Source organism: Rhinoderma darwinii, chromosome 9 (genome assembly GCF_050947455.1).
Source record: "Rhinoderma darwinii isolate aRhiDar2 chromosome 9, aRhiDar2.hap1, whole genome shotgun sequence".
NCBI lineage: Eukaryota > Metazoa > Chordata > Amphibia > Anura > Rhinodermatidae > Rhinoderma > Rhinoderma darwinii.
This window is the reverse complement of record NC_134695.1, coordinates 58418829-58442206: the sequence shown is the minus strand read 5'-3', so window position 1 is coordinate 58442206 and position 23378 is coordinate 58418829. Positions and strand designations below refer to the sequence as shown.

Here is a 23378-nt window from a genome sequence, read left to right as displayed (position 1 = left end):
CCTGTTCTGCGAACCACGGGACACCATAATGCTGCATGCACAGTAACTAGATTTGAGGCCCGGACAAAGCAGGGAATGGTGTCGGACCATATATGACGGGAGCCTACGCGCTATCTCAGAGGAGATTTTGTCATTTAAGGTGTGCCGGTATTCGGCGGTGGGCAGGCATAAGAAAAGGAACGAATGAGACTGCCGGATTATTACCATAAAAGGAGCGAAACGTTTACAAACCGTTACTTACAGTCAGAGGCGGAGTTTAGGATAGGGGGTAACGGCAATGAACTTTTGACAGCAGCGGCCAGCGAGGGGTGAGTAGAGTTCAATAGGTGAAATGCTGGTGACCGGTTCCTTTTAAAGGGCCATCTAACACCATACCTCCACATGATATATTAACGAAGTTAAAGGGATTTTCCAGAATGCACAAATAAGGCTTAAACACGAGGAATCGGCATTGCTGGAACGACGCAGAATAAGTATAATGATTTTTTTTTTTACTATTTTGACATCGTAAGCATAATAGGCTTTAGTCATATATCCAGGTAAACCGCTTTAACAGTTGAGCAGCATTTATTTCTCTCGTTAAGACCTATCAGCTAAACTTTAATGAGTGTTGAATACTTTTATTGAGGGTTTATGGGGTCAGTCCACCCCTACCATATGCACGGGATACGTATATAGAAGCCCTCATGTCTATGAGCGAGATAAAAAAAATTAGCAGTAGATCAGTTGAATCAGGTAAATTATCCGTGTATCTACAGCAAATATAAGAAACTATAAAATGGTTTTTGCAAATATTAAAAATGTTACTTACTTTTAACCTCCAAATGGGGTATTGAGTTTCTGGGTCACGACAGAAGAATCTGGACGTTTTTGCACCTGCATTTAACAGATGTTCTCCCGGGAACCCTTGAGTTTGGGAAATGTATCGGATCTACACAAAAGCAAAAAACATTCAGTTACGAAACATGTGGATTTAGGTGTATTCGTTTGTATGCAGGCAGTGCTGTCAATCACTGTGTGGGGGCGGGGGCAGGAAGACTCACAGGCCCTCTCTACGTGTGGGTGGGGAAAGTAGGACTCACAGGCTCTCTCTAACTCTGGGTGGGGAAAGTAGGACTCACAGGCTCTGTACCCGTGGGCGGGGGCAGCAGCAGTCACAGGCTCTCTAGGTGTGAGTGGGTTCAGCAGCAGTCACAGGCGCTGTCTACCTGTGGGAGGGGGCAGCGGGACTCACAGTCTCCCTACACGTGTGGGTGGGGAAAGTAGGACTCACAGGATCTCTCCATGAGTCCCGTCAGCAGCTTTTTCACATGAAAATACTGAATCAAGTCATAGAAAACTATACATGTCCCAGCCTCTTCCCTCTTGTCCCATGCTGCCCTCAGATAGTGTAGCACAGGAGACCTGATAGATCCGCTACAAGGAAGGGCTTACATGGCTGTTGACTAATGCTATAAAAGGAATGACACCTCCTAATAGTAACCAGCTAATTACCTTTATCATCAGACACAAGCTCTTTTAGGAAGTCTGTAACTTACCTGGCTACCAATCATTTAATTTTGCATACGCGGGGCTGTGAGGTGCCGGATTATAACATTTCCAGTATTCATTTGCAAGGCTTTGTACAATAGACTTCCTTTATTACCAAAGTATGGGTTTCGGCTGTACTACTGAACTATAGGTGATGAGGAAATGTATTAGCAACTTCTGCTTTCCACTTAGCACACAATTATTCTAGGTGACAACTGCTGAGGGACAGGAGATGACAGAATTTACCTCCCATTACTTCCCGTAAAAAAAAAAATTCTAATACAGCAAACTAAAAAAGTAATATAGTAATTATTATAAAAAATAATGACTGTTATATTTGTAGACATCAGACTTCTACAGTTTCCGCTAATAGAAAAGCTAATCCCATATTGGTCAGACATTCAAGTTCTATTCATAGGCAAAGCCAACATCGTCCGTCCTCGCTTCTAAAAAAGACTGGATATGAAAAGGCGACATCGCACACATCCGTTTTTCCTGCTTTATTTTTTTCCTTGAAAACAATCTAAATAAGTATCTCATTATCTCGCGTAGAAATCTCCCACCTTCAATAAAGAGCGCCTGTCATTGTATTTAGTTAGGCTTAGAGGTCTACTCTAGACAATCCTTGTTCATGTATCCCGTTAAGGCCTATGAATGTCACAGAGGGGGGTGGTCGCCCGCTCAGGAACCCTCTATTCACCAGAATAGAGCCCTGTCTCATCTATGCAGTTTTCTCATTTGGAGCAAGAGAGTCTAAAAAGTTTTTCCAACTCTGAATAAGGCCTGCTTCACACGGCAGTGTTCGGTTCGTGAGATAGGGTTTCGGTTTGTGAGATCCGGACCGTATGTTGGCCGTAATTCCTGGACCGAACACAGTTCAGAGAGCCGGACTCCTAGCATTATAGTTACGTATGATGCGAGGTGTCCCTGCCTCCCCGCGGGAATACGGCCATCATGTTTTCAATACGGGAGCATTGTTTGACAGGGAGGCAGTGACTCACGGCATCATGAATGACTAGGATGCTTAAGTACGGCTCCATAAACCGTGTTTTGGTCCGAGAAATGCAGCTAACATGCGGTCCGTATCTCATGGACCATAAACGGGTGTGTGAATAAGGCCTTAGGAAGCTGAACGTGCTAAGCGGTTCGTAGCAAGCAGCCATATTCAGGCTAGATTCTAGGTTAAAGGGATTTGCTCAACTAGAAAACCCCTTTTTAAAGGCAAAACGCCCCCCTGATTGGTTGGTTGTTATTGCTGGAGGAAGTTGTGGACATTGCAGGAAACTTAGTACTATATAGCTCCCATTCACATAGGTAACCAGGTAATACGTGTCCACTAAAGCAGAAGTAACGCTCCAATCTATTAATAAATCAATCTTGAGCGGGGGCCCTTTCGCTCTGCGACGTCCATATGCACTAACTGGAAAAACCCTTTAAAAGAGGTTATAACAATATGTGCTGTTTTGTGTTGCATTGATGTGTTTTTATTGTGGTTTAGCAGTGCGGGGGCTTTGTGGCACTACCGCCGTATGTGCTGGTGCCCCAGAATACAGAGATCACTATGTACCTATAGGTTATAATATGAGATGATTTCCTTGATGATACTACCTGCCCTCTTTGGACCTCACACATGTAACCGGATCACTGTGCAAGGCTTTATTTAGCATATAAAGAGTGCCAGCTCTCCGGGGGAGCAAAGCCGTCTCTTGAGAATGCTATTTACAGGTTGTTTTTTTTACATAGTCAGGCAAAGCAGTGCACAAACAGGGCTGCTGAGGCCTTGCACCTAGAGGTATACAAATAAAGCACTCTGCCTAATTATTCTGGGATTAATGCATTAAAGCGATCGCCTGACGTGCTTCACCGTAGACACAAAACAACTGCGCCTTTTAAAAGTAAACAAAATCGGGCTGAAGCATAAAAAGACGACATTTGTGAGCACTTTCTGCCTCCAGTCACCTGTAGAGCTTGACAGATACAAGTCAGACCTTACTAGTGGATAGTAGATTACCTGATCATACTCCAGCGCTCCTGGGTACAACGGCCATCCCAGGAAAAGCTCAGCAATCACGCAGCCCAGTGACCACATGTCTATGGCTTCACAAAACGCTAACCCCAAAATAATCTCAGGAGCTCTGAAAAAGAGAAAACGTAATAAAACAGTTGGTAAATCGCACAAGCAAAGAGGGGCACAAATAACATAAAACAATGATATAAAATCATACATCTGATGCACAAACAGCAGATATCCTGTAAACAATACTATGCTCCACATCCTGAAATGTCCGAGGATACAGGTTCACACACAGGAATAATATCCGTGAGCGGATTCACGTAGTCAATATTTCTCTCCGTACATGATGGCGGTGTGGTAACTATTCCGAAACATTTAAAATATCTGGTCTAATTATGAATTTTTAGAAATGCAAAATCAATTTTCCAAGTGATTGAAAAAAAAAAAAAATCTGCACTTTACAGAAGGTTATTGTTAAACATGTTCAACCTAATTTGCATTGGACCAATAATTACTCTGCCTCAATGGACCTTTAATTTGCACTCCGCGAAGGAAAAAAATGGCTTAATAATGTGATATTTTAAGGAACAGTCCAGAAAAAGCGAATACACGGTGTCATGCCTAGTGCAGAGCCTCTAGGGGCACTGTAGGACTTTAAATTTGAATCCCTGTGTCATGCTCCACCCCTCAGGCACTGCACTAGACAAAATACAAGTGTTTTCATTTTTCTTGGTGTGTTCCTTTAATCTGGAGCCCAATGATCCAGTTAATCAGACATCTGGAAATGAGATCTCAGGCAAGCATGTTTGACTGGCAACAGGAAGCACTAGTTCTACAACGGAGGAAGATTTGCAGGGATTGGATGAGCACTAAAAATTCCTTCGAAAGTAATTCACCATATTAGATAATAGTGTTCAGGTGCCCCCGCCAGCAGAATCCAGGCTACTTGTGTCCTATGAATGGAGAGAGGAGTAGGACCATCAAGACACCACTCATTCATTTCAGCTGATTATATTGCGCCAACATATTTTGCAGCGCTGTACAGAAATTGTTGCCATTCCAATTGGCCTCGGACTACAACGGGGCTCTCAATCGAATATCCCCAACTCCGTATACTCCAGAAAACTGGAGGAAGCCTACCATACATAAGGAAAACATACAAACTCTACGCAGATTTTGACCTTGGTCAGATTCAAACCCAGGACCCCAGTACTGAAAGGCAAGTGTGCTACTGAGCTCTCTCCTAGATAGTGCCAGTACAGATGTAGTAAATGGCCTCCATTATGTCACATATATCTGTTTATAAGAGCCACATACACAGAACAATCTTGCCATCAATATGCTGTAACTTTCGCCATTAGGCCCCATTCACACAGAGTTTTTTGCAGTGAAAATTCTGCCTGGAAAAATCAGCTCCGGACTTATTTAGCTTTGGTTTAATGAAAAAATTACTAGAAATTAAACATTATAGTCCAGGCATTAGCACAGTCGGCAAACACACTGAAAACGATATTTTTCATGGTGCTTCGAAAGAATCTGAAATGCTTATTTTTTTATTATCCCTTTATACCCCTATTTGAGCTGCACTGGAGTAGCAGACAGCGCGCACGTTCCCGAGCGCCGAGCGCACGTCATTATTTACATTCTACGATAGGAATTCTGGGAAGCCTTGTTCACAGAGAACATCAGTACCAGGAATTTGCACGCAGCCAACCAGTGCGCGGAGTACAAGCAGCGACATGATAAAATGTTAATGTATGAAGAAAACGAAGCTGAGGGCAGGAGCCGAGCGGCTTCAGGTAGACCAGGGTGTGGAGAGACCAATACTGTAACCATAGCACGCAGCGCTGTTTGTGTAATGTAACCAGATCATTAATAAAACAGAGACATGTTTCTTCCTTCGTCACAATATCAGTCCTGGTAACGTGCAAGTCATCTGCTCCGAGTATCCGCTTACATCCCAGGGCCAGAAGTTGACCACGTTGATGAATCCTTCTTTGTTCTACTGATGCGCTGTATTAGGTTATTTGATTAAAAAGCTTTTCCGGTTATATGCAAGTTTATTTATCGCAGCGTGAATAAAAACTATCCGAAACAATGTCTCACAAAAAGAAAAGAAAAAAAACACACATACGTGTGTGTGTGTGTGTGTGTGTGTGTGTGTGTGTGTGTGTGTGTGTTTTTTATATATGCTCTTTTTCTGTTGGTTGCGGCCTGTCTGTGGATCCGCGGCGATCAGTCGATTACAGGCTGACTGTAATGTTTTTCAATGGGTTTACGGATAAATGGTCCTGAAAAATCCCTCACGCAATTCCCAGTTCTAAAACCCTCCAGAAACACTAACATGTGCGTGTGGATAATATTAGCAGCTCCTTTATTAGCTTCAGCTTTGTTCTTTAGGTTTAGGGCTATCTCGACAGGGATTAGACTGTCCACTGGGGAGTTGTCACATAAGAGACAGCTGAACTGTATGTAGCAAGGGTGACTGAACAGAGACAGCTGTTTTGTCACAGTTGAAATGTGACAGTTGTGAGCGGAGAAAACAGCCACCTGACTTTACTGTAGTAGTAGGCTGCTGTGTAACCCACATAATGGGGCACGTCCCACATTCAAGACTGTGAAAGTAAGTGCTGTCAACAGGGGAGATTTAATAAGAAAATGCTTGTGCACTACTGTAGATAGAGACATTTAGACAAACACATATTAGAGAATTGCTCATAACGCAGTCCCTAATATGTTATTGTCAGAAGCGTCCCTCTTTATAAGCAGGAACAATTCAGATTACCTCAAAATACAGATAACGGGAGGCTTTATTCTTATGCAATGCCCATTATGCACAGTGACAGCTCCTGTAAGATTATCATTCGCAGACTACAGACTTCCGGAAACTGCACCTTCATGGAAACCGCATAAAACGTGATTTCCTGAAGGAGATTGCGCATAATATAAAGTTATTACAGGATCTGTCCACTTTGAACAATCCCTTTTTGTTAAAAGGTTTCTGGACGATAAGCTCCTCAGAGGTTATAATCTGTTGGCGAATGCGGCAGTTATTGTTAAATATCCCTACAGCGCCACCACAGGGGAAATTAAAGTGTAGCTAAATGTTTGACAAACTTCTGACATGTCATAGTGACATGTCAGAAGTTTGGATTGATGGGGGTCTGAGCACTGAGACCCCCACCAATCACTAGAACGAAGCAGCTGAGTGCTCACACAAGCACTTCAGCTGCTTCGTACTAGAGATTGGTGGGGCTCTCAGCGCTCGGACCCCCACCAATCCAAACGTCTGAAGGGGAAAGAGAGCGCGAGAGGGGAAGAGAGCGCGAGAGGGGAAGAGAGCGCGAGAGGGGAAGAGAAAGAGAGCGAGCGAGCAGAAGAGCGAGCGGACGAACCAGCGAGCGAGAGGAAGAGCCAGCGAGCGAGCGGAAGGAAGAGAGAGCGAGCGAGCGGAAGAGAGGGTGAGCGGAAGGAAGAGAGAGCGAGCGAAAGGAAGAGAGAGCGAGCGAAAGGAAGAGAGAGCGAGCGAGCGGAAGGAAGAGAGAGCGAGCGAGCGGAAGGAAGAGAGAGCGAGCGAGCGGAAGGAAGAGAGAGCGAGCGAGCGGAAGGAAGAGAGAGCGAGCGGAAGGAAGAGAGAGCGAGCGGAAGGAAGAGAGAGCGAGCGGAAGGAAGAGAGAGCGAGCGGAAGGAAGAGAGAGCGAGCGGAAGGAAGAGAGGGTGAGCGGAAGGGAGAGCGAGCGAGCGGAAGGAAGGGAGAGCGAGCGAGCGGAAGGAAGAGAGCGAGCGAGCGGAAGGAAGAGAGAGCGAGCGAGCGGAAGTGAGAGCGAGCGGAAGGAAGAGAGCGAGCGGAAGGAAGAGAGAGCGAGCGAGCGGAAGAGAGAGCGAGCGAGCGGAAGAGAGAGTGGGAGAGAATATAATAGTATATATTTTTTTTTTAAAAGGTGCACGGCTTATAACCAAAGCAACAGTATAAAACAATTTGGAACAATATTAACAACCCCACCCCCACCCCCCCCCACAATATATGTAAATTCATGTCCTTTTATAGGCATTTTTTCACATGTAATGTGGATTTGGTTATTTTTCCCTTTATTACATGTTGCACATTTCCGTGTGGGCTACAGTTTACATGCAGTCACGGTTTACGTGTTCTGCAACGTTATCCAAGCATAAATGTTGTGTTTTCTCTATATACACATTTAACTCTCAGGATGTGGTGTGTCGTCTTACATGTGCAAAGTCCACAGCGAGCGATGGCAGGCCAGAGCAATCGAGTTCTGCACACAATCCTTTTCAAGGGGATTCACAGCTTTCAAAAAGAGAGCGTGACAATGTGAAAGTTTCTCTGTGCTCTTAAATTCCCCTAATTTCACCTACAAAACAATATGTGGATCGGAATTGAAGCTCCCTTTCCTGGAAATTTCTCAAACAAAACGCTCAAAACTCTGTTAGCCTCAAACATATATTTTTTTTTCTAAGCCAAAACCAGGATTGGTTGAAAAATGTCAATTTTTTTATTTTTTTTTTAACAAAAAGGCATTCATTTCTACTTCTCCTCTGTTTAGGATCTGCTCATAGTTTTGGCAAAAGCATAAAAAAAATTGTAATGTGTGAACAAGGCATCAAATCTGACATGCATTTCCGTAGCCTAAATCCAAGGTTTCACATGGATTTCTGCAGATGTACAGCAGATCTGCGCGAGGATTAGCCCAATGCAGCAAATCCTAGTCTTTTCAGTGCAGAACCCGCAGAAATAAGTAGCTTGCTACACTTCGGTGTCATGCACACGACCATAGTTTTGCAGCCGTTTGCATTCGCGGATAGTATAAAACAAATGCTAACCTATGGGCCAATGTACACGACCGTGGTTTCCGCGGTCCGTGCATTGCCTGGAGCACAGACCCAAAAAAAAAAAAATAGGACGTCATTATACAATCCGCAATTACAGTCCGGGCTCATTGAAATGAACGCACATCTTGTGTGTGCAAAGTCCATGATTGCGGGCGGCCCGCGGATGACACTCCGCGGCCCGCCCGGCCCGTAATCACGGACCGTGCACACAGCTACAGCCGTGTGCAGGAGGCCTTTCGCGGGGCAGATTATTTTTTCCCATGGTAGACCAAGATCCACGCTAACATTTTACATAGTATGTGAAACGCGATTCCAGTCACTGCATATGCAAAATGAATACTGCCTCTAGGAGGGAAAAAAGGGGGCAGAGGAGAGTTCGTGTCACCAGAGGAAACAACTAATTTTGGGAAAATGTTCTATCAAAATATAAATGGTAAAACTCCTTATCAACTCCCAGTATTGAATATAACTCACGAGAAAAAAAAAAATAAATAAAAAAAATAAATTAAAAAAAAAAAACGGCGGGTAACCCTGACATAAGGCATATATAAAATGTAAATAGTATAGCGATAACGGAAAATTAACCTTTAGGGTGTTTTACACCTCTGGTCCAGTCATCAGTTTTCATACAGAAGGCCCAATAAGTGGCGCTATTACCATGAAAGTTTATCCTGATCTGCCCATTGTAGACCCTGCAGTGTGTGATTCTTAACATCTTATTCCCAAGGAACCAAGAACTTTTTTTTTTTTTTTTTTAATTTAGCAAGAACACATGATTATATTAGTAAGTGGCTCCAAGGCGACAGGCGGACCGGATTACTGAACACAAAACCATAGAGGGGAGTATTGCCCTAACATGATCTGTAAGCATAAAAACAGATGTAAATCAAAGCCTTCTGATTCCTGACAAGCTGAGTGTTTACGTGCGGCGGAGCACATGGCAGAAGTCCGTCGCTCCTAGAGGATGTTTCAACTCATCCCAGAACCTGATCGCTGTTTACCAGGCAGCCGCTCCATGTTCTTACTGTGAAGATCATGGTTTAATTTGTGATGGTTTACGTGGTTCCCCTGCAAATCGGATCATATAAAGGGAGTCTCTGATCTCTCCCAGCTAAAAATACATATTGCGTGGACATTTAAAAAAAAAAAAAAGTCACGCAATGAGTTAACGTTTTTCAGCAATGGTTATTGGTTAATGATTTGTGATAAGGTTGGGAGGGTTGTGTGCAGTAGCAAGGTCAGGAGTGGAGAAAAAGCATAAAAGTGAAAACTGCCCCCAGCACATGACCCCTCAGTAATTGTTATACAGTCTCTGACATTTCTTACATTTCGTCATTGTATATCAGAGCAATAAAAGATAGACAAGGCTCTGTTCACATCTGCGTCGGAGGTTCCCCAAAGCGCCTCGGTCGAAGCATCAGTCATATTTGACAGAAAAATAGCGCCGCATGCAGCGGACACCCCAACGGAACCCGACAGAAGTCAAATGGGGTCTGTTGGTGTACCTCAGGAGTCAGAAACCTTCGGCACTTCAGCTGTTGTGAAACTACAATTCCCAGCATGCTCTGAAAGCCTTTGGCTGGAATAATAATGCCTTTGGTCAAAGAATGCTTGGAGTTAAAGTTTCACAACAGCCGGAAGTCCGTCAATTTAGTTTCTCAGCTCCTATGATGGAGCAGAACAGCATAATTGACAACGCAGGTGTGAGCACAGCCTTACCGCACATTTTGGGGGCACACTTGCGTGGAAGGTCCTAGCAAGCCCCCATTACATTATACGTGTAGAAATATTTGGCGACAGCATTGTTGTCTGCTGACAAGCCCAATTCTGCTAGCAGGGTGTCTTCTGGCCCCCAGGAGTAGAAACGCATCCTCGGGCCAGAACTGAGCATCAACCACACAGCAAGCAAGTGTGCCCATAGTAAGATGGAGCGCAGATTCTGTACCTGCTGACCAGGGTCCAACTTGACTTATCAACCCACAAATAACTCCCCACCGATTCACGTCTAATCCTTTTGTTCCTTCAACAGCGGAACCGGCAGGCGGTCATTGTGAAGCCTATGGTCAGTCATTTTGGATGACAGGATTCACGTCCTATGGAATTACAGCCCCCCCCCCCCCCTTTTCAAAGCTCCTGTTTGGACAACGCGGATATACTCCTAAAACCACTAGTAGTGAATCTCAGCGGGTCTTCAATTAAAAAGTATTAGGCTGCAAGTACTGTGAAATTAAAGCTGAAGACCTTATATTAAGAGACGGACGTCATATTACTACCCAAGATTTCCTAATTACATCAACTTATGTTATATTGAAGGATACAATCCCACATAGCGGTGTCTGCATGTGACCAAAACCCCACCCACTTGCGGTGAAGAATGGACGCATGATTTTGCCATTAATACCGGGAAAAATCGTGGAGCCATTGGCAAATGCAAGTGACCGTGTCCTTAACAACCCAGCAGCCAAGTCATCAATAACGTTAATCAAATGATACTTAAAACCTGTATAATTAGTTTCATTAAGGAAAGAGAGGAAATAACGGAGACTGATACCAAGGATGGTAACCGATATAGTCTTTCTCTGCCCAGGCGGAGATCTTAAACAAGGTACCCACTCCGTTAGATCAGAAGTCCCAAACCAGAAAACTTATTGTGCAGTTATGTTGAAATAGTCCTTTAGTTTTGGCTTCCAGCACGGTTATTGCAGGTTCGTACTTGCCAACAGGCTCACTTTGTGAGAAGGTCCCGCAAAACGAACCGCAAAGTGGGGTTTATGTAAATGCTGCAATAAAAACAGCGTTTCTGACAGTTTGCGAAGCAGTCCCAAGTGGAGCGAGGGTGGGCCTAAAAATCCTGTATCTTTACAGAAGAATACACACTCACTGTCATTGAAATAAAGAAAGGGGTCTACACGTCCCCGACCGGACTGTGAATGATCACGTATGATTGGCATCATATGAGCTTTCGCTATAGGATGAAGATCATGTAACACGGGAAAATGGAGCAACAAAGCGGATATGTTATCAGGGGGGAGTATGCAGGCCAGTCATGTTACATTCCAGCGAGGACTGGACTCCAGCCACAAGACAGAGGGCTTTCAATCCAAAACTTCTAGTATATCATCAGTAAACCATTACATAACTATATTACATTGATGTACGCTCGGTATGAGAGTTGCAATTAAAGAAACGCTAAAACATGCTCAGAAAAATGGAGAGAAAAACATGGCTGCTTCTTTCCAAAAACAGCACCCCACCTGTCTATGGGTTGTATTCAGTATTGCAGCAAAGCCCCATTGACTTTAATGGAGCGTTGCTGCAATACCAAAAACAACCCATGGACGGGTGCGGCGCTGTTTTTGGAAAAAAGCAGCCATGTTTTTCTAAATTTGGAAAATCCCTTTAATATCCTCCTCGCCTTTGATCGGATATGGTCTCATATTGCAATGAAAACTAAGGAATATCAGCAGAATTCTTCTCTATGTATCGCAGGAGATCTTTATTTCCCCCTACCCCTCAGCTGTAAGACAACTGGCTGCAGAAGGAGCCCCCCCTGACTGTAGTAGGAGACAAAGAACATTAAGCCCCACCGCTCGGTCATCTACCTGCCGAAAACGGAAGCGATCAGGAGGAAATGAACCTCTGTGTTCTCTGCAGGATTTCTACAAAACTATTTCAGGAAGAAGGAGGAACTTGCAGAAGTTTATTTTCTATTCACTATTATTATTCATTTCTAGATTTAGTGTTCCTTTATTATGTTATACCTGAAGAGGCAGCACTTCTGTACAGACCGGGAATTCAGACTGTATGTAATTCCCCTTCCTATAAGGACAACATTTTCCGGCGGGTCGGAGCCTTTTCTAGTCACTTCTTTAAACACTACGGAAACAACTTGCCCTAATAAAGATATATCAATATATATATTTTTCTTTTTGCTATCACATTTCCTATCATATCAGCAGAGAAAGAGCGGCTAATGTCGTTTTTGGACCGAACTAATGGCGAGCACCCCAGACCAGACACGCAGATTGGTAGAGAAATGCTTTCATGAGTTTGTTCTAGAATTTGTGAGATAAACAATAGCCAGTGTTAATGGACTTTAGTTATCAATGGCTGGGCTAATCGAACATGTAAAGAGATGGGGAAACGCAGAACCGCCTGCCCGCCAGGCGCAGTGACAAATATCAAACGGCTTATCGACACGGACACTGATCACGGCAGCCAGCAAAGGGAAAAAAACGCTCATATGGAAATAATGTCCTAGGCCTCTTACTTGATCTTGAACGCTTGAAGTTTGTGTTCAATATGTGGTTAGAAAGGTATCGAGACAAAGCAGGTGGATCTAGAAGGCTGACAAGTCCCGCTTTGAAGGGGTTGTCTGGTTTAGAAATATTATTTTGAAATAAACGATTAGGGAATTTTGAGTTCATATAAAGGGGTACTCCATTCAGAATTATCATCTATTAGCCGGAGCAGGTGCAAAGAGACTCTCTTATTCTGGAGGACCTGGCACGTCTGTGCATTACATGGACAGCCCACTAAATTTAATGGTAACGGTGTAATGCCTCATTTGGCCTGTGGTGTCGCTGCAGGGAAATTGAACACTTGCTTCCAAATTCCCCCACAGATCACAGCCGATGGCTGGGGGCCTTAGGAGCAGGACATATATTAAGACAGATTATATTAACGTTGGGGGACCCTTCTTTAAAGGGGTTCTCCGATTCAGCCAATCGCTTTTTAACTTCCAAAAGGTCGCCTTTTTGAAAGCACATTACTTCAGTTACTTTACTGATTATAGTCTGTCAATAATTACCTGGGAGTTTGTCATTAATCAAAAGGCTAAACAATGGTCATGAAGGCAAACACACGAACATGTTTATAGACGTTATTTCCCAGCAAGAAGCAGGCGTGTTTGGCAGTCAAAGTGGCGGCACTACAGTTTCTTCCAAGAGTTTACTCCTTATAAATTACAAAACCTCCGGTCAGAGCACATTTTTTCCCATGTGGGGTCACATGTCGCATATTGAAACCAGACACAATGAGGCTGTAACATTGTTAACATACATTTGGTAGGTTGGCTGATGTAAGGGAGTAGGACAGCAGGATCAGACTACACAGGGTGCATTTGTAGTCTGTAACTATGAAGACACATAGGTCTGCATAGAAGCTGTAGACACAAAATGGTAGGAGATTTTCAAATCGAGACTATTTACCAAGTTGTTTCCCTTTTCTTGTGGATGCACTGGAGCAATACAATGTATAATGTACTATATATATATATAATTACTATTTGGACATATCCTTTAAATCAACTGCAAATGTTAAGTTTTACTTTAACGACTACATAAAAACCTACTGTAGAATTCTGCTTCATTGATAAACTACAAAGCCCCAACATACTTCAGGCCAGTGATCTTCAACTTGTGGCTTTCCAGTTACTGCAAAACTACAGCTGCAAGCATGCTCTGCTTCCAGAGAACGCTGGGTGTTGTAGTTTTGCAGCAGCTGGAAAGCCGCAGGTTGCAGATCACCGCTTTAGGCCATTCACCAAGTAGAGCATTTCATTTTTAGTCACGACATACAACACAGCGCTCCTGCTTTGCATACACCTGATAGACTTTATGAAGAGGCCCTTTACAGAACAGATGGACCTGGACAGACCTGACATTAAGTTTGCTCTTCTGGCATTGTACTTGTCAGGATACATTTTTTTCTATATGACAAGACGGATAATTCAGTGCAACGTTTATAGCTCCAAACACAACACAAGGCAGCTACTGGTATTCGATGTGGATGACGAGTACGTAAAAGTCCTGTGATCGCCAGCGGTCTGCTGATAGAAACGGTGCTCGGAGGTTTGGCTGCATCTCCATGAAAGGCTCTATCCATGGAAAGCGAGCACAATTCTAAACGGGCGCTGTTGTGTAGGGAGGGAATTAGAACAGAATGTGAAGTAGCTTAAGCTAAATACAAGGTCAACCCCACATTAACCCCTCACAGGTCACACCGCAGCATATTATTGCTGCCTACCTGACGTACATATGTTTTTTGTACCATGTCAAGGCCTCTGCTCAGTATAAACAGGGGAGTGTTATTTTTCCACTCGGAGCCAGGACACTAGAGCAATAACAAATGTCAGCCAGTTAAACCCTGCACGGCCCAGTGAGAAATTAATTTCTTCTTTAAGCGCCATCAGGTAGAGCTAAAAGCTTAATATCATTGGTAGCTTAAATGTCGGCACTCCATAGAGCGGCATTACTGATCTACACTCTATGCGTTTATGCCAGGTTATGTACGTACGTATGGTTTGTATACTGTATATGTAGGTACGTATGCATTGGTTGTATGTATTGTTTGTATACTATGTGTAGGTACATATGTATTGTTTGTATACTATGTGTAGGTACATATGTATTGTTTGTATACTGTAAATGTAGGTATGTATGTATTGTTTGTATACTGTACATGTAAGTATGTATGCATTGGTTGTATGTATGGTTTGTATACTGTATGTGTAGGTACATATGTATTGTTGTAGTGTGTGTATATGTAGGTACGTATATTGTTTGTATGTATACTATGTGTAGGTACATATGTATTGTTTGTATACTGTAAATGTAGGTACGTATGTATTGTTTGTATACTGTACATGTAAGTACGTATGCATTGGTTGTATGTATGGTTTGTATACAGTATCTGTAGGTAGGATAGGAAGAAATTGAGACAGCACTCCAAAATATTCAAAAATAAAGATCCTTTATTCCACGTGTGTGCAACGTTTCAGCTCGGTGCGAGCCTTTCTCAAGCATTGTTTGTATACTGTACATGTAAGTACGTATGCATTGGTTGTATGTATGGTTTGTATACTGTATCTGTAGGTACATATGTATTGTTGTATAGTGTATATGTAGGTACGTATGTATTGTTTGTATACTGTATATGTAGGTACGTATGCATTGGTTGTATGTATTGTTTGTATACTGTATGTGTAGGTATTTATTGTTTGTATACTGTATATGTAGGTACGTATGTATTGTTTGTATGTATTGTTTGTATACTGTATATGTAGTTACGTATGAATGGGTTGTATGTATGGTTGGTATACTGTATGTGTAGGTATGTATTGTTGGTATACTGTATGTGTGTAATTATATTTGTTTGTTTGTATGCATTATTTGTTTCTTTTTTTGTATGTGTCACGTCGCTGTCGGAGCAGAGGCTTGCAGAACAGCACATAGCTGGGTTGATTTGCTAGGCTGCTCTACATTGTATTACTGTGAGCACCAGGTAGGGGTTTGCTCCACAGCTGTTCCGTCTGGCCTTAATCGGATTTCTTAAAGCTCCTCAGGACGTGTTCAGAAATAAAAAACAAAGAATGCGTTTTAAGAACAAGTACATATATCCACGTACAAAATGTATCCCAGCATGCAGTGCTCCCTTTATCACCACTTAGTCACCGCCAAATATTGATTACAAAGCAAGCAGAAGTGATATAATATGGACTGCGCCTAGAAGAAGAGATCTCTGTCTGAACAGGTTTATGCTCCATTTGCCCTATTTAGTCTCAGTGACACACAATCTCTATTGTATAAGTGGTGAGCGTCTCTAAACAGTTAATAGATCGCCTGGTGAATTTCCCAGACTGGCCCAGTTATCAGCCTTTACCCACAATGCAACCTACTGACTAAAGGGAAACTTTTTTTTTTTGGAAGCCCCGTCAGACATTTTAATACAATCTGCCAGTGCAGCACTTGGTTTAAAAATGCACAAATATGCTTACTCACCTGCGAGATGTGGATCCCCAGCACTAAAGTGGGGTGCAATTCATGGGCTGTCACGTTAACAAGTTCAAGACCAGGCTATTATGCTTCTTAATAATCAAGGATAGTACCGTTTTTTGTTTTTTTTCTTAATTTAAATAGTAAATGAGGTTTTAAGAACTATACACTCTCTTTTTTTTTTTTTTTTTTTAATAGCACAAAGCACCACTAAAATACATTTCTATATTGGGAATATAGAGTTTTCAGTCGTTGGGGCAGGCTGGAAGATGCAGTTTTGGTTAGCTGTAGCGTTTTTATTTATTTTGTCGTCAATTTATTTTACACATTGCGCCTCCCATAAGGTCATAGAAGGACTTTTGGGCGGCATTTTAAAGTTAACAAATTTTTTTTTTTGTACCGCTCATTTGCTGTGACGGTGGTTGACATATTAGTCCCAGTTACAGGGGACATATAGCATCTTGAGATACACTGCGGAGCTGATCTAGGTCTACTAAGGCCCAGAAGCTCCTGAAGTCTTCCGCAATCACAGGAACGCCAAGACTCGAGCAGGTGCCATTGCTGCTCACGGATCTAAATACACGGCGCTCATTGAAGAAAGTGTACACAGCGATCCGAGTCTCTGACAACCCCCCTCCCCTCTCCTGCAGCTGTGACCTAAACAAGCCTGTGTGGCCAGAAGAGGGAGTCTCTTGTATGGTAGATAGAACTTCTTGTGACTATTTCAGTGATTGCTAGGTGACCTATAGTAACACACATTAAAAATACACTAAAGAGGAGCTACAAGAACAGCAATTAACACAGTATTACATACCTTTGCAGAACCTGATTACAAAGCGTATCCAATGTAGTTCGCCTTAGAGAAAGTCAGCAGATTTCATTCTATGTAACAGCGGGTTGTCACCCACATTTAAACATAGTCACATTTTTAATTTTAACTTCTTGTTGTAAAAAGTCATTTTGCCAAAATTCAACTCATTAGGCTTCTTTCACACTAGCGTCAGCATACGTTTACCTCTCTTCCATTGGAGGAAGCGAGGATTGAAAGATTAAAACAGAAAGCAACGGTTCCGTTAGAATTACCATTGATTTCAATGATAATTCTTTTGTTTCAGTTGCTTTCCGTTTGATAGGTTTCCGTTTTTCTCCCGGAAAGAAGAGTTCTGCAGACTGCACTTTTGCTTCCGTCAAATCAATGCAAACAAACGGAAAGCAACTGAAACAAAAGAATTACCATTGAAAATCAATGGTAATTCTAACGGAGTTTAATCTTTCGATCTTCTCTTCCTCTGACGGAGGAGGGGTTAACGTACACTAATGCTAGTGTAAACTTAGCCTTACATATACCTTAAAAATAATGACTAACACAGAAAGGAACCACGGACATTAGTGTCCTGAACATAGATTTCGCGCCGGTTTTCATACTGAAAAAAATCTGCCAAGGAATGAAGTGGATCTGTAATGTGGTCTGTGTTCCAGAACACAATGTGAAGCCAACAGTCCAAAGCTCATGGCTTCATATCACAAGGCTTTACCATTTCCTAACAATCTCAGATAGGACGGCTTCCTCCAAACTCAATTATAGAAAAATTTGAATTAAGAACAAGATGTGCGTAACACGGAAATGAAAGGATTTAACAGTCTGAAAACGAAAAGTTCCATAATATCTGACACACAGAAGCCGCAGTGTTTCCACTCCACTGTAATAATAAAGTGCCAATGGATATCGATGCCTTTAGGGGGGGGTCTACAAAATGTGTCCCACTATATTTATCATCGAGACTCCTTAAAGGGGTTATCCGGGTTATTAAAATGAATGGCCTATCCTCAGGATAGGCCATCAATATAAGATCGGTGGGGATCCGACTGTTGGAAACCAAGTCGATCAGCTGTTTGAAGGGGTCACGGCCCTCATACGAGGGCCGGAGACTCTTCATTGTTTACATGGTTCTTCTCTCCGTTCGTTCTTGCACGTCATTACATTTATTGCGGTCGTGCAAGGTATTGCACCACTGGGACAGTGGTGTAATACCTTGCACGGCCACAACAAATGTAACAGCGCGTGCAAGCCTGAACCAGGAGAAGAACAATGTAAACAATGAAGAGGCTCCGGCGCTCGTACGAGGGCAGTAGCCCCTTCAAACGGCTGATCATTGGGGGTGCCAACAGTCGGACCCCCACAGATCTAATATTGATGGCCAATCCTGAGGATAGGCCATCAATTTTAATAACCCGGATAACCCCTTTAAGGCTCCACGGTATTGTTCTATGTTGAATACGTCATATATGGGTGTACATACTTTTCAATGATTCGGACAGCTCTAGTTTAAGTGTATACAATATATATATTCAGCATCAATGGGACCTGGTTCTGGAGTATCATACGGTAATGCCCTAAGGGAGCAAACCGTTAAATGTTATTACACTAAAACTTTATTTTCTTATAAGAGGAATTTAATTTTTCAATAGTTTTTTTTAATCTTGCTTAAATTATAATTTACATAGTCTATTGTTTAATCATTGCAGGAATACACTATTAAACTGCTTTTACGCCAACATGAAGGTAAGGGATGTGATTTAATGGCAAGTGTGTTTAGCCCCCCAAATGATAAAGACTATAGTGTCAATCCAAGGGCAGAAATTATTGCATTACATCAAATAGACAATTCAATTTCAGCTTCTTTAAGGATTGCAACTGATCTTCTCTCGTGAATCCGGCGTAATCCCAGGATTTAGCTCCGGGCTGCCCATCAAGCTTGCCATCTCTGTAGCTGCCCTATATTATAATTAAATACAATGGTTTGTGAGGGAGGATGACGACAAAGGGAAGAGAGGAAGGTGGGTCAGATCATCCATGGCTGTTCAGAATTCTGTATCCAGCATCATAAAGAGGATTCTTAGAAAGCAACTATACAATGGATAACATGGGCATAATATTAGAAAATGCAGAAAATTAGATTAAGAAAGTTAAAGGGGTTGTCTAGTTTCGAAAACTTATTTTTAAAGAACCTTAGGGACTTCAGAGTTAATACAGGAAGGTCACCTGTTCAACATCCCCCTCTATTACCGAGGAGAAGGACTATAAAAAAAATAAAAAAAAATAAAGAGTAACCCTCGCTCTGGAGGACCAAGCACGTCTGTACATTATATGGACGGCCTATCGATTAAAAGGATACTGTGTAATGCTTTGTTTCCCCTATGGTGGCGCTGCAGAGGAATTGCACACTTGCTGCCAGGTTCTACCACAGATCACAACTGATCACTGAACGTCCAGCAGAGGTTCTTCCAAAGCAAACAACCCCTCTATAACTATTAACTAGGAGTTGGCCTGTGCTTATGTTTACAGATCTGTCTAATATAAAAAAGTGTTTAGGGAAGAGAGACAGAAGTATCATGGGGGGAAAAAAACGGTGTCTTTTTATATATGTAATGCTAGACGATTCCAAATCTAGAATATTTAAAGCATTTCGCTTTATGGCTTTTAAATATCTGAGGAATTTAGGAAGGGAGATAGATATAGATATATATATATATACACACACATACATACACACACACACACACACACACACACACACACACACACACACAGTAGGAAGGAGGAATCCAGACTTTATATTTTGGGGGTAACGTGGAACCACATGCATACCATCAAGACAAAAAAAAAAAAGAACATTCCTTCCCTGACGGCTGACGCTAAACATTCCTGATGGTGCCATCGCTCCGCAGCCCTGGTTATTCCTGGTGCCACAGGAGGAGACAACAGGAAAGAATAGAGCAATGTAAATAAAGCTTTCAGACTGGACGCCCTAAATACAAGGAACAGCGGCACATGTCGTCTATTTGGGTAGAATAGATTATTTACACAACAAGCACTGCGAGGACAGATCATACCCAACCCAGCAACTTCCTCAGAAGAACGTTACATTGTTATATATTTTGAAGCAAAGATTCTACAAATGTGATTCACATAAAAAAATATATATAATTTAAAAAAATTGACGTTAATTTGGCATTACATCCAAAACTGTCCCAGGCCCTCTCCAGAAATATCCTTACAGTAAGTGATACGTGAAAACGATAACTGCCGGGAACAACAAGCTATTTTTATCAGAGACTGAAAAGTAAAAAAAACATTTTAATTTATAAAATTTGGTTATAAAAAGATGAGTCTGGATGTCGTGTTACATATAACACAAGAGCAAGCAATGTCCCACAGGAACCGCATATATATATTATATATATATATATATATATATATATATATATATATATATGCTATTGGGGGGCGCTGTAATATTTAACTCCTTAAAGTTTTGATGGCACGCGGTGCAGGTCCTTCGTCTACAGCGCCGTCTTTTGGCGTCGCTGTAGAATAGGCTGATGAGCGCTTATCCTCTAAGCAGGAACTGGAACTTACAGCTCCTGAACTTAGAGCAGCCTGCGGAATACAGCTAGAACCAGAAAACATTCCGCCCCCAGCTGTTTAACCCTTTGATCACTGCGGTCCATGACCGCGAATGATCAAAAGGGAACTCCCCTCTTCGATCACGTCACCGGGTTTGCGGATCGTAGACCAGGGAATCCCTCTGCAGTCAGCCCTGGGAACCTAGAAAGGACCCCAGGGCTGTCTGCTCAGTTTGCCTGTAGTTGTGCTGCCCTAATAGCAGCCTATGTCAGTGACATAGTGAAGTATATTAGTATACAAGAGTATGCGAATACATTATAAGTAAAAAATACTGTTGTAAATACAGTTATGCATTAATGGGATTTAAAAACAAAAACAAAAAATAAAATAAAAAAACCCCCGGAAAAAATAAAAAAGTCATTATTTTGCACAAAATATATTTCAGTGGCCCTACATTACATAAAAACAAAAAGCCTACACATATTTGGTATGGACACAACCGTGACAACCAAAAAATTAATTCAACAGGTTATTTAGCGTGAAATGAATAGGATAAAAAAATTACCCAAAAAAAAAAAAAAAACAATGGCGAGAATCACTCTTTCCTATATTTACGTCGTAAAAATAAAATTATATAACTTACACCGTGAAATTTTTTTTATACCCCCCGAACTGCGCTAACAAAGAAAAAAGCATTTCTCCCGCGTAAAACAAGGCATAATATAGCCACGTCGATGATGAAAACCAAAAAGTTATGGCTGCTGAAAGCCAGGGAGGCAAAAATCGGAAAAATTTAGCTGGTTCAGGCACGATCATTAAAGGGTTAATCGTGGCCGTAGATAAAGATTTAGCCAAGATCTCACACGAGATATCAGAATGTTTAGTTTATCGTGCGCACACAAAGAATAGTTCACAGTGATTTTCTCATGGGAATATCTTTCTGGTCATACAAAAAGTTGTTTGGATTTAATGTCCCTTTGGTTTGGAAAATAAAAGGAGTCAAAAGTTGCAATGCTTGTCCAGCTCTAGCGTAGTGACGCTCCATGCTGAACACGGAGCGGAAACTGGAGACAGCAAGGGGTTTTCCCATGAGAGACATTTATGACATATCCATAGGATATGTCATAAATGGCAGATAGATGCGGGTCCTATCTCTAGAACGGGGCCCCCCAAAACCCTGTTCTGCTGCTCTGTGTTGGGGCAGAAGCAGGTGAATTCCGACCATGAATTAAGAAACAGCATAGCACACTGAGCTAAGCTGTTTCCGTAAGTTCCATAGAACTGAATGGTAGTTACAGAAACAGTGTAACTCGCATGCTACACTAAATAATATGCCGCGGATTTTGTAAATCTGCAACAAAATCTGCATGTGTTAAATGTTGACGGTAAACAAGGGTGAAATCCTCAACGGTATGACAATGAAGATCCGCAGCATGCTCCGATTTTTGTGCAGAATTTTTCCGGAAATTTTTCGTACAGTATTGTAGCCGAAAGTCGGCAGAAAATCTGCCCTGGGTTGACCCGGTCTGTCGGAGCGCTGTTCTTTTGCCTCCGCTTTCATTCAGTATGGACAGCCTTTGCCGTATAGCATCTGTTAGATAAATTAGAGTAGACGCATGTTATATATGGGGGGTAAAGGAACAAAGTGAATGCTACAGTTTCTGCACAGCATGCAGCATGGACCCCTTGAGATTTAAAGGAAATCGCTTTAAAACTAAATGACAATCACTTTTTCTCAATAAGGACTTGTTCATACAGTGCAGATTTTGGATGTATTTTTTACGCCACAACCTTAGAACGGAACCCAAGTAGGAAATATATAACGTAAAGCCTTAAAGTGTCTACCCTCCTGGATGCAATTTTCATTTTGGCTTAAAAAATGCATGCAAAATCTTCATCAAATCTGCAGTGTGTGAACAAGGCCTAAGGAGTCGGGAGGGGGGGGGGTGGATACATTTGTACTGGCCACCTAATAGGCAACTTGTAGGTCTACGTGGTAGATGCGCTTGCACGGTCTTCGTCAGCTTTAATAAAAGGTATGAATTTAGATGTCTGCTTTAAGTGCTATGGCTGTAACAATAACAACTCGAACCAAGGTTCATTTATAAGCAGGTCTTCAGCATTTCCAGGCTATGTTCTTACCATAAACGGTCACATTATTACTCGGATAATTCATTTCAGCATGTCTGCAGCCATCGTAAGTCCCACAAAGCAAGACATCCTGCTGACCTTCAGAACTTTTCTTTTCCCATTCGTCACGATTGTGGCGACATTAAATAAATAAAGAAGTTTTTTTTTTTTTTTTTACATTTTTAGCACACACCAGCTGTGTAATCATGTTTACAGTACGGGACAGTATTCCCACTGGGAGACAGGGACTCCTAGCATCATAGATAACGATGATGTTAGGACTCCGGCTCCCTGAACGGTGGTCGGTCCGGGAAATACAGCCAACATAAGGTCCGAATATCAAGGACCGAACACAGCTGTGTGAATCCAGCCTTACCCAGATCTCTCTGCTTCTGTCCAGCCCGGCCACCAGGGATGACATTTCATCCCATGTGACTGCTGCAGCCAATCACAGACTGCAGTAGTCACATAAGATGAAACGTCATCCCAGGAGACCGGGCTGCAGGACGTCATAGGGACACGTCGCAATGACTAAAGGCAAGTATAAGCGCTTTTTTTTTTATTTATTTATTTTTTTAGCCTGCTGTTTTCTGCAGCAGACATTCCGGCCGAAAAACTGCAACACAATTTGGTGCGGTTTTTCGGGCGGAATTCGCTCTGGGCTACAGGG

At 42.3% G+C, this 23378-nt stretch overlaps 1 protein-coding gene across 1 annotated transcript in view; it reads right to left on the bottom strand.

Annotated features, from left to right (window-relative positions):
• HIPK3 (homeodomain interacting protein kinase 3) overlaps nucleotides 1–23378 on the bottom strand; it is an 87096-nt gene that overhangs the window by 20815 nt on the left and 42903 nt on the right. Inside the window, exons 3-4 of the mRNA XM_075837776.1 lie at nucleotides 3542–3665; nucleotides 812–931 (exon numbers count right to left, since the gene is read on the bottom strand). Coding sequence (XP_075693891.1) covers nucleotides 812–931; nucleotides 3542–3665 — 244 coding nt within the window. The remainder of the gene's footprint in view (nucleotides 1–811; nucleotides 932–3541; nucleotides 3666–23378) is intronic.